The sequence below is a fragment of the Micropterus dolomieu genome, linkage group LG22, assembly GCF_021292245.1.
Source record: "Micropterus dolomieu isolate WLL.071019.BEF.003 ecotype Adirondacks linkage group LG22, ASM2129224v1, whole genome shotgun sequence".
Taxonomy (NCBI): domain Eukaryota; kingdom Metazoa; phylum Chordata; class Actinopteri; order Centrarchiformes; family Centrarchidae; genus Micropterus; species Micropterus dolomieu.
In genome coordinates this window covers 26,586,957-26,601,209 of record NC_060171.1, presented here as the reverse complement: position 1 = coordinate 26,601,209, position 14,253 = coordinate 26,586,957, and the positions used below count along the sequence as shown (strand labels likewise).

Genomic DNA, 14,253 nt, shown 5'->3' with positions numbered 1-14,253 from the left:
CAGAGTTGAGACCAGGAGGCAGAGTCGCAGTCTAACACACTTCTCTGCTCCTCCATTTCAGGAGTTACTTAGTGAAAATCCTATAGTGATGGTGTCTGTCCCCCGACCATCGAAATTATTTAAATCAAAGGTAAACAGAAGAGGAGCTGTGCATAAAAATGAGCAATAGTGCAAACTAATAGGAAAATTAAATGTGGACTCTTAAACATCAGATCTCTCTCTTCTAAAGGTGTACTAGTAAATGAACTAATATCAGATTATGATATTGATTTATTTTGTCTTACTGAAACCTGGCTGGGTGATGGAGAATATGTTAGCCTAAATGAATCCACCCCTCCTAGTCATATTAATACTCACATTCCTTGAGGCACAGGCCAAGCAGGTGGAGTTGCAGCTATCTTCGACTCTAGCCTACTAATCAGCTCTAAACCTAAACTAAATTATAACTCATTTGAAAGCCTTGTTCTTAGACTTTCACACCCAAGTTGGAAATCACTGCAACCAATTCTTTTTGTTATATAGTGTACCGAGTACCTGGTCCGTAATCTGAATTCTTATCTGAATTTGCAGAGTTTTTGTCAATTTAAGTCCTTAAAACGGACAAAGTTATTATTGTAGGGGATTTTCATATTCATGTGGACGTTGAGAATGACAGCTTCAGTACTGCGTTCATCTCTCTGTTAGATTCCATTGGCTTCTCTCATAGTGTTCATGAACCCACTCACTGTTTTAACCACACCCTCGACCTTGTTTTGGTATACAGTATTGAAATTGAACATTTAATAGTGTTCCCACAGAATCCCTCTTTATCTGACCACTGTTTGATAACTTTTGAGTTTGTATTGCTGAACTACACGCCATTGGGCAAAAATTTTTATACAAGACGTCTGTCTGATAGTGCTGTAGCTAAATTTAAGGATGCAATTCTATCAGCTCTAAATTCATTATCAAGTCACAAAGTAACGGAGGACTCCTATGCTAATTTCAGTCCCTCCCAAATCGATCATCTTGTTGATAGTGCTGCAGGCTCGCTGCGAATGATACTCGACTCTGTAGCCCCTCTAAAAACGAAAAATAATAAAACAAAGACGGTTAGCTCCATGGTATAATACTGAAACTCGCAAATTAAAGCAAATATCGCGGAGAGCGGACAGCTTCTTTAATGATAAAATTCTAACTATTAGAAACAAAATTCACCAAGACCTGCCCTTAACTGGCACCGACTTATCTCTAAACTCAGGAACCTTAGAAACAGCTGTAGAACCAGATATATGTTTAGACTGTTTTGCTTCCCTCAACCTTTACCAATTAACTTCAATAATTTCTTCATTTAAACCATCAACCTGCCTCTTAGACCCCATCCCGACTAGGCTGCTTAAAGAAGTTTTACCCTTAGTTAGCACTTATACACTTACACTATACTAGATATGATCAATCTATCTCTATCAACAGGCTATGTACGACAGTACTTTAAAGTAGCTGTAATTAAACCTCTTCTGAAAAAGCCCAAACTTGATCCGGATGTTTTAGCCAACTATAGACCTGTATCTAACCTCCCATTTCTCTCTAAGATCATGGAGAAAGCAGTTGCTAAACAGCTGTGTGACTTTCTACAGAGCAATAGTTTATTTGAGGATTTTCAGTCAGGATTTAGATTTCATCATAGCACAGAGACAGCACTGGTGAAAATTACTAACGACCTCCTTATTGCATCAGACAAAGGACTTGTCTCTGTACTGGTTTTATTAGATCTTTGTGCTGCATTTGATACCATTGACCATCAGATCCTATTACAGAGACTGGAACATCTCTTTGGCATTAAAGGAACCGCTCTAAGCTGGTTTAAGTCCTATTTATCAGATCAATTTCAGTTTGTACATGTTAACGATGAGTCCTCCATGCACGCCAAAGTTAGTCATGGAGTTCCTCAAGGATCTGTCCTCAGACCAATCCTCATCACTTTATATATACTTCCCTTAGGCAATATTATCAGGAAATATTCCATAAACTTTCATTGTTATGCAGATGATACTCAGTTATATCTATCGATCAAGCCAGATGAAACTTAGCTAAACTTCAAATGTGCCTTCAGGATGTTAAAACCTGGATGACCTGTAATTTTCTAATGTTAAATTGAAGTTATTGTTCTGGGGCCTAAGCACCTCCGTGACGCATTATCTAAAGATATAGTTTCCCTTGATGGCATCGCCCTGGCCTCCAGCACCACTGTGAGGAATCTTGGAGTTATCTTTGATCAGGACATGTCGTTTAAGTCTCACATTAAGCAAATTTCAAGGACCGCCTTCGTAATATTGCGAAAATCAGGAATATTCTGTCTAAAAATGATGCAGTAAAACTAGTCCATGCATTTGTTACTTCTAGGCTGGATTACTGCAATTCTTTATTATCAGGCTGCTCGAAAAAGTCCATTAAGACTCTTCAGCTGATCCAGAATGCTGCAGCACGTGTTCTGACAGGAACCAGGAAAAGAGATCACATTTCTCCTGTCTTAGCTTCTCTGCATTGGCTTCCATTAAAATCCAGAATAGAATTTAAAATCATTCTTATTACCTACAAAGCACTTAATGGTCAGGCACCGTCTTATCTTAAAGAGCTCATAGTCCCTTACTACCCCACCAAAGCACTGCGCTCCCAGAATGCAGGGTTACTAGTGGTTCGTAGAGTCTCCAAAAGTAGACTAGGAGCCAGAGCGTTCAGCTATCAAGCTCCTCTCCTGTGGAACCAGGTTCCAGTTTGGGTTCAGGAGGCAGACACCATCTCCACATTTAAGAGTAGGCTTAAGACTTTCCTCTTTGATAAAGCTTATAGTTAGGGCTGGCTCAGGTGAGTCCTGAACCATCCCTTAGTTATGCTTCTATAGGCCTAGACTGCCGGAGGATTTCCTATGATGCACTGAGCTCCTCTCTCCTCTACTTTCTCTCTCTCTGTATGCAACCTCATCCCATTATTGCATGTTACTAACACAACTTCTCCCCTTTCCGGTAGCCTTGTGCTTTCTCGTCCCTCTCCTCTCTCCTCCTATCACTTCCTGCAGGTGTTTCTGGCTCTGGAGCTGTGGAGTCTGGATCTGTGGCTGCGGGTCACCTGCTGCTCCTGTGTTCCTGCTTGACACCCTCTGCTACAACAATTATTGTTACTAGTCCTATTGTTATTATTGTTATTATAATCATTAACATTATGATTATTATCATTAACACTACTATACATATCTATACCATTTTTCATTTAGTCATTTACTCTATAGCAACATCACCTTTACTGTCTGTACCTCTGTGTGTATATTATGTAGGCTGCCTCCCTCCCCTCTCTCTCCTTCCATCCCTCTCTTTTTCTCTCTGTTCCTCTCCTGCCCTCTTCCTCTCTGTTCCTCTCTCTCTCTCTCTCTCTCTCTCTCTCTCTCTCACTCTCTCTCTCCCCTTCACCCCCAACCGGTCGAGGCAGATGGCGGCCCACCCTGAGCCATGGTTCTGCTCGAGGTTTCTGCCTCTTAAAAGGAAGTTTTTCCTTGCCTCTGTCACCTAGTGCTTGCTCTTGGTGGGAATTGTTGGGCTTGAGTATGGTCTAGACCTGCTCTTTTATGAAAAGCGCTGTGAGATAATTGTTAGCGCTATATAAATAAAATTGAATTGAATTGAAAAAGGGTCGTAGACACTTCCACACTTCCGAGTGGAATGTGCACGCACCGCTAAAGGTGGGTCTGTTCCCGCCTGTGTACAGGCTTGGGAGATTCACTCACAAAGCCAGCTTGCCAGGCTCTTCTTGGAAAGGGTTTTACTGACTGCACTGTCACTGAAACAGACGAACAGCTGACCAGTGCATCGAATGGGGGCTGTGTGCTCTACATAGGACGTTAGCCTAGCACACATGGACACAACAGATGCACTCTCACCCCCCTGCACCCTAAGTTTGGTAGGGGGGTAGAAAGCATCCAGATTTATTGTCCTGGAACTGAACATGCTCCTTATGTTCTTAAGAACAAAGGAGGTGTGTTGTCTCAATCTGGCTGCACTGTGGATACCAAGAACCAGCATGCAGCTGGGGGAAACCAACAGGCACACAGCTCACTCACCTTCTTAGCAGAGATGAGAGTAAGGCGCAGGGCTGTTCAAGAGATAGCATTTTCAATGAGGACTGCTCCAGCGGCTTGTAAGGTGCAGATATTAGAGCCACCAACACACGCAGTAAGTCCTACTGAGGCGCCGAGACACGACACCGGTCACTGTCTTCTCAAACCCTGCAGAAAGCGTATCATGAGGGAGTGGGTTAAGACTGTTCTGTCACCAAACCCCCGTGACAGGAGAGATAGCTGCAGCGTGACAGCCCCTTCTCCATCAAACCTTGCAGGAAAGAGAAAACGGATCCCACCAAACAGGTAGGCAGATCCGTCTTCCTCTCAATGCATCAACGCTGAAAGCCCAACCACTTAGCTTTACAGCAAGACGTGGTGCAGACTGCCCGCCGCTTGGATGGTCTGTGCGACCTCAGCGGATAGATCAGCCTGAGTCTGCCTCTCCACAATTTTAGGAGCAAAACCTGGAGAGGCTGGTCCAACACCAGCATTGTACATATGAAGCCTCACCCTTGTGACAGAGCCCCCCAGACCATAGGTACAGGCCAGGGCTCTGTCACTGTTGGCTGCGTCGCTTCCTCCAGAATGACGAACTTTCAGAGACAGCAGGTGTTCTGATGCCCACGTCTATAGGTTCCCTGCCAGCGCCAACAGAGCCGTGGATTGGGCTTCGCCTTGTCTGTTGATGTACACGCTGGAGGAAACACACCACAACACTAAAAACACAACCTGGAGTGGATTGCGGATGTGTGGTGTGTTGTGGCTCCCCTTGGCTCTCCTCAGGGAGCCACAACACTCACAGCACTCCCCTGGCAGGTCCCTCCCAATCCAGTGAGAGACTCATCTATGAAGACTGACATGGATGAAGACACCCTGCCGAGCAGCACCCGCGCTGCCAAACAGTGAGAGATCCCCAGAATCGCACGTCCTCCTGCAGCATCACTGACAGCGCTGCCGCAGCTGTCCCCTCCTGCGGCCTGTGGACCACCAAGCGACGCGCACAGATATGCTCTTGGAGTGTGCAGTTGAGCACAATCCCCAGATACTCCGCTCGCTGTAGCGGCTGGGGGGAGCTCTCTTCCCAATTGATCGCAATCCCAGAGTGTTGAGGTGCATCAACTGGGCTGTGTGGAGATCACTCAAGGCTTCAATTTCCATGACCAAGAGGTCGTGAGTAGAAAGGAACCCTCATGCCCTTCTTGCACAATGATAGCAGTGTGATGCATCTGCTGAGTGTGTGGGGGGCTAGCAAGTAGTTGACAGGGAGCCTAATGTATTTGTAGTCTACCCCCTGAGAGGAAAAGCCTAGAAATTCTCTGTTACTGTGTCACCTCGATGTGAAATACAAGTCTTTTAGGTCACCTGGCTGGACTGGCTCCAGCATTTTCTTGATCATCAGCATGTGGAAACGCCCTCTTGTCCATTATGCTGGTTCAGGTGGCGGAAATCCAGAATGGCTCAGAAGCCTCTCGTCTTTTTGGGGACCAAAAAGTACATGGTGCAAGACCTCTGTGCATGTCATGCGCAGAGATGCCCTAAGACAGCCTGCTTCAGCAGAAGTTGCTGGATCTCGGCAGCCAGGAAGTCCACTTGAGAGGATAGACTGGCTTCTATTATGTCCAGGAAAACTGATGGTATGCAGCAGAACTGAAGAGAGTAGCCTCGTCTCAGAATGTCCACCCAGCTTGTCAGCATGCAGCAGCATCGCCATTCTGCATGAAAATGTGTATACGTGAACAACGCATCTTTGGCACTCTCCGCCAAACTTTCCATAAATGGAAGTTTAGCTCAAGGGGGGGCCGACGTCGAACGAGCTATGGTGTCCCTGAACGCACCAGGGCTGGTTGCTCCCTGGTGTCTTTGAACGCACCACAACTTGCTGCTCTGTGGTGTCCTTGAATACTCCACAGTCTGTTGATCCGTGGTGTCCTTGAACGCACCACAGCTCGCTGCTCCAATGACAGCTCAACGTGCAACAGTGTCACCGTGAGCGCGTCATCAGTGGAGCAGTCAATATCAACACAGCTGCCGAGTGAAGCCGAGTCAGGACAGGGCATCCTCCTCTCCACTGCAGCGAGCTGCTGCTGGGAGAATGAGCCACTGTTCAATGTGATAAAGTGCCACGGGCCACGCCGCTGGAAGAGACGTGTTGTCTGGTTGCGTCTCTCCGGCTATATCTGACCTAGATTGGCGTTAGCTCGACTCATGCTGTCACAGCTAGTCAGCTGAACACTGCGCTGGTTCGGTTGAGCATATGTTGACAATGTGGTTGTGTGTTTTAGGAACACACACACTGTCAGTGAGCTAGCAGTGTTCCTGTGGACACTGTCGTGAGTGCATGGGGAACTTGAGAGAGTTAGCTTGCATTGCTGCATTGTGTCACCGTCATGGCAGCAGCCCTTCATTCGGCTGCCAGGCGATGTAGGCAACCCGTTGCGCAGGCCGGACAGCCTGCTAGCAAGGAGGAAGCCCAGGTCCTACTACCGTCTCGCTCGGATGCCACCAGGAGAGAGATGTGGGACACGGGCTTCTGTCCCAGTGGTTTGAATAGCACAGCAAAGGCCCTTCCACTGTCTCTCTCTCGAGCTTAGCAAGGAGAGCAGTGTGGGCCGTAGGTCGGATCATTTGCTTAGCATCGGTGTACGTGCAGTTTTGTGGAGACTGAAGTGCGTTACGCACCGAGCCGAAGATGGAGGGGGTTCGGTGGAGAGGAGAATGCTCTTTAGGAATGTACTGTATTTAATCAGTTGAACATTCACAGCAGTGTGTAAACAGCAGCACATGAAACACAAATAAATGCATGCTGGACACATAACGGAGGAAGGAGGTCTGGTGGTGTGGTGTGCACCATGGGCCGTTTTCGAAAGGTTGAATCGGAGTTGGAAAAGGCCGACTGGGCCTTGAACGCACCACAGCCAGTGTGACTGTGGTTGACACATCACCCAGTGTTGATGTTAGCCTCAAGCTCACAGCTTCCATGTGAAGCAGCAGCAGGGTAGACAGCCTCACCTGCTGCTACAGGCGCTACGAGCCACTCGTGGAGGAAACAAAACTAACCAAAGAAGCGAGCGATCTCTTTCGTCCCGCTATACTGAGAGAGACCTGACTTTGGCTGTCACCCACCCTCTCACTCGGTTCTGACTAGCAGAGCCGCGTGGGCCGCGGGGCGAACCGTTAACGTTGGTGAGCGCAGCGGCACGTTCAACACCACTAGCTCAATGGGATGGGGTTGGTGGTGGGGAATTAGCACTTTTAAGAATGTAATGTGTATCTAATAAACAGTTTAACATTCACAAGCATCACCACAGTGTACACACAAGCAGCACATGTTAGAACACTGGGTTCGCGAATACAAGGCCGCAGGGCGAACCCTTTAGCCTCACCCCAGGAGTTAACGTTAGCTCTTTGATGAGAGAAGTTAACTTAGCTCTTTGAGGAATGTAATTAACATGTTTTACTCAAAAAACGGTTTCTACATTCTCAAAAGCCTTACTGTAGTTTTACACAAGCACGTGTAAAACAATGGCGTCTTGAACACCAGACGGGGGATTGTGGCAGCGTCAGCAGGCCTCTCTCCCTCCATAACGGTCACTTGGCCAGTCGCTCCCTTCCCCTGCCACAGGTCGGCTGGCGGGGGGTGGGGGCCTGGACTTGTCCGGGCAGGACATGGGTCACCTCGCCCGGGTGCAAAGATAATTTTCTAGAAGTGGCGACTCCATCCGTGGAGGTGGTGAATTCAGTGAGCATTTTCTGAAGAAAAAAGTATGCTGAGCCAGTAGGGACGCTGCTATTTATACATCACGCACGTATCGGTAGCGACGTCCTATTGGTCGGCTACATGCACGATAAAATTTCAGAGGGCAAGTGCCTGCGTGTGATTGGAGGAGGTAGTAGCATAGAGTCCAGCAGAGGGCGGAGCCTGCGTGAGATAGAACTAAGGAAAGGACTAGAGATGTTTTTCTATATCTTGGCTCCGGATGGAAAGCTATCATCCATCATGATGGTGAAAATGGCTGAAAGTGGGAGCCCCCTACCCCTCTCATCAAGGCATTAAGATGTGCAACAAACAATTACAACACAAAACACCATTCACAAGCTGAAATGTGTAGCCTGCTCACACACACAGCTTGGCCGAGGGGCCGCAGCTGCAAATGTTTGACTGGCTCCTCCTCTAATACACATTATCTCACTCCAAACTTTTGATAGAACTTGAGAGCCCCGACATATAATACAATATATTTAAAATTGCAATAGAATTGAATCGCAACATAAATATCGTGATAATATCGTATCGTGGGGCCTCTGGTGATTCCCACCCCTAGTAGGAAACACAGTTTCATTCTGTCACCGTTGTGTCGAGTACTCAGGTATAAAATAGTGATTTACTATTTTTTAGATGCGACCTAGTAACTAAGGCTGTAATTCCTGCTGCTGCTTATTCACTGCAAATCTCAATCACCACTGACAGCAGATTTGTCAATGACAATGTATGCACTGTGTGATCGTATATTGACTGTGTATTGACACACTTAACAGTGATGAGAACGAGCCTGGAGAGTGTTGGCTTCTAAACAGGAATCCTACACAACAGCATTTACAAATGCCTGGGAAAAATGGAGAACAAGAACTCAGTCCCAGATAATACCACAATGAAATAATAATCCATTCAATGCCATGCAAATTTTATGTGTGCCCCTATAAAAGTATTGCAGTGAAATGTTAAGTAGTCAGCGTTATTTAACTGCTTGAATGTGCATAAAATGTCTTCATTTTGCTTACACCTTATCGTGATGTATTTAAATGCTGTAGTAGGTGAGTTTATTGTATGTTTTGCATGTTAAGCCATATTTGGTAAGAAATAATGACATCTCTATATGAATGTTTAAAAATTTTTTTAATTAAATTCAATATTCATCTCTGAAATTTAACAAAGTAAAGTCCCACACAACCTCCGAAGGTTTCAAGTCATGCGTCAACATTTTCATCAACACTGCCTTTTAGCCATTGACATTACAATAATTAAATGTATAATCTCCATAGTGTGCACATGGTCTGATTCAGGCTATTTGCTTTTTCAGAAGCCACTGAACTCCTTGGTGATTGAGCAAATACCTCAAACACCTTTTGTCCTCTGCCTCGCACTTTGCTCCAGTCCAATCAGTTCCTGTTGACTTCATGGACCACTGGATTGGGTTCCTGTGGAGGAAATGAAGGCTAACATGGCGGCAGTAATTTAAAAGTAAGCCATATGTAGCGTCTCAATCAAATCAGCAAATTGAAAATCAGCAGGGTTGAGAATGATAGTATTTTGTATACCATTATCATAATGATACCTATGGTTTGTGATTGCTGGGTAATATTTCTTAAGGTATTTCGATTTTTAGAATTAGGTGGAACAATTTTCTCTGTTAGCGGTCCAGTTCAGTTTTAGCGTTTTCATTTTTTTATTCAAAGGTATTACATATTGTATATGTAATGTATGTCATTTGTATTCCAGTGTATGTGAATGTGTGAATCTCCCTCTCTGTTGTGAAAAAGCATTAGAATTTCTCTCCAGACAAAAACCTTGCCAGGTGATGGTTATGTCTTTAAAGCTGCATTATTCATCATTTATTTTTATTTTATTTTATTGGCAAATTGGAAGCAGCAGAACAAGCTGTAAACACAATACTCACATATTGATTATAATTTATTATAAAGTTATTATAGCAAGTGTTAGCAAACTGTCACCTAATTACAATTCCAGCACACACAGAACTGGTTTTGTTTCTGGCTTCCTGATGAAAGTCCTATATTCACTGTCATTTTAGCTCTGTTTTGCTTTCCACAAACTGCTGATGGAAATATTTCAGTCTTCAGCTGCGTAATGCTCCACTATGTTCACCAGCTTGTTGGTTCTGAGCATGTAATGTACACATGTTTTCACAACTTTTTGCTTAAAACAGCAGTGAAAATTGCAGTGAAGTAGAAACGGCAGCAGTAATTGGAACCTTAGATATTGCTGAAAACTATGCTGATGATAGAGGTGAGATTGAACCAAGCATCCTCATTTAAATGAGATCTTCACGTTGTGCAGCAAAACAGTTATCTCCTTGTTTGATATTTACCACAAAGTGTCGTTGATAATTCATAGTTGAACAAATAACACACCCACATTAGTAACATACCTTTGTGTTTATGAGCTGTAGTGCAGTTGCTAGTCTAATACACTGAAATGTAGGAAACGTCAAAGACCACTTGGGCAAATAAAAAAGGCAGCCAAGGTATCAAATTAGGCACTGTATTGAATAACAAGACTAACACTGACTACCAATTGGAAAATATACTTTGCACACACTAATTGCAACAGTTTTTCAAACCCAATCTTGCATCACCTAGGGGCTTTACTATCAAATCTCTGCCTGTTAATTCCTGAATTTGATTTGACACAAGAAGCCCTGAAGTTGAAGCTGAGGATTTGGGAGACCAGTTTAGAGGTTGTGTGTCAGCAAATTGGTTAGCTAAGCTACTTATCGTATTATAAAGAGTTATTGTCATGTTTTGCTTGGTTCTGTCAAAGAAGCTTTCATTGCAAGCACTTCGCTGTCTTCCCTGAAGGAATATGGGAGATAAATAAGAAAAGAAAAACCAAAAACAAGAGAACAAAAAGAGATAATTCCTTCATTCCTTGGCAATGTGGTGAAAGCAAATTGCAAAAAGCTCTGGAAAAAAGATTAGGCTTTTCTTCTTTACAACGGACTGTGAAATAAAACTTTAAAAATAGAGGAGCACATGCCAGCACTAACACATTCTTCATCAAGGTCACATTGAGAGAGCTTTCACATTTTTAATTCCTATTACTTACTTGTAGCTACACGTAAGTAATTAAACATTCTTCACTCTATGAGTTATCAACAGCGCTCTGTTTAAATTATTGACCAAAACAGCACTTTTCAATCTGTGTCAAGTACAAATAAGAGTCTGAGCGTTTCAGTTAATGATTAAGTTGAAAATATAACTAATGGTGTGCCCATTGTTGGCACTTCATACAAGCAGGCAGCTGCCAAGAGCTTCACGCATCCAATTTAGTTTCCTGTTGAACAATTAGATACAATGTATTGCAATACTGACAAATTTTAACTACAGAAAGTAGAAAAGACTTGACAGAATCTTTTGTATACATACGATAAGCAATAAATAATTTGATCAACATAATAGAGTCACAACACATGGATGGATTACTGAACGGGCAGACCAGGCACAGGCCTCTGTTTGAAGGGCCTACAAAGAAACAACTACAAAGAGACACAAAACAACTACAGTGAGACGCAAAATGATCACAGATACACCACTACCAAGGGGATAAAAAACGACAAGAGAAACAAAACAATTAGAAAGAGATGCAAAATAACTACAAACAACAATGTGGTGTCATTCGTGGTGTGTCTATTTCTGTTTAGGTGTCTTTTTCCTATATAGGAGGTAGGTAATTTAGATATCTGTGCCCCAGATCTCCTTGTATCATAATCCGTGTCCTGAGAGTAAGCTAAACCTGTATAAAACGTGGACCCTTGTAACCAATTTTACCTTTGTTCTTCACAGAGTGTTGCCTCAGCTATGTGTAAGTTTAAACACTTATAATGTACATTACCACTAAATTGTGCCATGCCAATTTGCACCACAGTAATACAGTAGAGATCTAATTTATTGATATGATATTTCAACACTGATCTAGCTTTATTATGATGCACTACAAAGCCATGTGGCTCATACCAGCCAGAAAGCTAAGCGTATGACAATAGAACTTCACCTTTAATCACTGATTGGCCACTTGCCTTAGTTATGTATACGTATGATTTTTTATAAACTTATGAAAATTAATATTCAGAAATATTGATTCATAAGGCTCTCGACGACGGGCACCACCTAAAGATTCGCTGTCCACTCAAGGTTTTAGGTCCTTGAGTATAGCTTGATAATTAAACAAATTTTTGGTAATTCGTTAGTTATTAATGGTTCAGTTATTCTAAAATTGTTAAATTTAATCAATCAGTCAGTCTCAAATCAAAGGACGAATCCCCTGTACAGGGACCCAGGATGCTAAACAATACACACACACACAAATCATTATGATCAAGGTGAAATTTATTGACTAACTAAAGAGAGTAGAACAGTGTGAGTAAATAAGGGAACATTACAGGAATAACAGTCAAACATGAAACAAACCAGAAGGTCATGAATAGAATATGCAATAAGCCAAGATCAGTATACGAGGCTCGATGGGATTTCAGTTTCTTATTGTAGAGGGAGAGTATTCTACGAGAATGAGGGAAAGAATGGTCGGAAATTATGTTGCAAATTTAGTTTGAATAACCTAGGGGTTTCTTAACTATAGATGAGGGCCAACTATAGGACAGCAGCATAGGACAGAGTCTCAGAATGTGGCTTATTTTGCCTTACTTTTGTCGTAATTCCCTGTAGCAAAGGCTCACTGCAGGTTGGCTCGTGGATGTTGTCCTGGCCAGACACCCCCAGCGGCGTCTCGAGTTGGGTTGAAATCGATGGATTTGCTCCGGAGTCCTCTGCGGGAAAACGCTTGCAGCAATGGGCGGCCAGCCCTGGCTTTGCACTCTGAGTTCGTTTGGTGTCACTATAGCTCAGCTGAACACACTCCAGGCTCTGTCGTTGGAGCCGTGACTTTGTTCAACTCGAGGCTAGAATTGAACAGCTTCTGGGTTTCTGGGTCAAAGTTGCTTAGAACAATCGGATAACGTTAAAACAACAAAATCAAATAAGACACATACATTCACCGTAGGTTTGCAAGGCCCCGGGAATATAGGCTATTTAATGTTGCTGAATGTAAACAAAGTCTGGGGAACGTTTTGTCCCAGGCAGCTCCAAACAAAAATCAAAATCAAATAAAAAAAAATTTGGGGATTCAAGAACATGAGGCTTTCTTAGGTCGTCTGAAGGCAGTTTTAAAGGACGAAACGAAAAAAAAAATCGGGATTTCAAAAGTAAAGGAAGTTCACGAAAGCGTAATTACGAGAGGATACAAGAGAGTACAAGAGTTTAGTTTTCAAGAAAGTGAGACAAAAGACAAGGTCTTTTATCTATTCTCTTTTTTTGGGTTGTGGTGATGTCATTTTGAGAGTGGGTTTCCCTGGGGGAGTTATAGCACCGAGCCACTGATACATATCTGTATCAGTGGCTCTGTGCTATTCCTCTGAAGGAGTTGAGGGCTTTATTCTCCACTTCTTCCATGTAGATGTTTGCCACAATCGGGGATACCGGTTCTACTTCCAGTACAACGGTGGATTCTACAGAAAGAAGCATGGCTGTGCCATGGGCTCACCAGTATCCCCGATTGTGGCAAACATCTACATGGAAGAAGTGGAGAATAAAGCCCTCAACTCCTTCAGAGGAATAGCACCGAGCCACTGGTACAGATATGTGGACGACACCTGGGTCAAAATTAAAAGCCAGGAAGTGCAAGCCTTCACAGAACACATCAACTCTGTGGACAGTAACATCAAGTTCACACGAGAAGATGTTCACAACAACAGTTTGGCCTTCCTGGACTGCGCTGTACACATTGAAGAGGACAGGAGCCTGCAGATTGGTGTTTAGAGAAAACCCACACACACAGACCAATACCTACTCTTCGATTCACACCACCCACTGGAGCACAAGCTAGGGGTCATGAGAACACTGCACCGCAGAGCGGAAAACATACCAACAAGCGCCCAAGCCAGAGAGAAGGAACAGAACCACCTGAAGGGGGCACTTACAGCCTGTGGATACCCTAAATGGACCTTTGTGAAAACAGCCACAAGATCCAAGAAGTACAAAACTACAGGGGAGGAGGAAAAGAAGGTCAAACGCAAAAACATTGTGATTCCATACATGTCTGGAGTATCAGAGAAACTCAGGAGGATTTTCAAACACAACATCCCTGTTGACAGATGCTGGTACACCCAAAAGACCGCACACTAAAACACAAGAAAAGCAATCTAGTGTATGCGGTCCAATGCAGTGAGGAATGCACAGACCTGTATATTGGGGAGACTAAACAACCACTACACAAACGCATGGCTCAACACAGAAGGGCCAACTCCTCAGGTCAAGACTCTGCAGTCTACTTACATCTGAAGGACAGAGGACACTCGTTTGAGGACCACCAG

General features: G+C 43.8%; 1 protein-coding gene across 1 annotated transcript in view; it reads left to right on the top strand.

Annotated features, from left to right (window-relative positions):
• The window catches only part of cdh13 (cadherin 13, H-cadherin (heart)), a 370,680-nt gene extending 361,342 nt beyond the window's left edge, over positions 1–9,338 (top strand). The window contains exon 15 of the mRNA XM_046037993.1: positions 9,169–9,338. Within this exon, the coding sequence (XP_045893949.1) occupies positions 9,169–9,170 (2 nt within the window). The 3' untranslated portion in view covers positions 9,171–9,338. The remainder of the gene's footprint in view (positions 1–9,168) is intronic.
• The last annotated feature ends 4,915 nt before the right edge of the window (positions 9,339–14,253 follow it).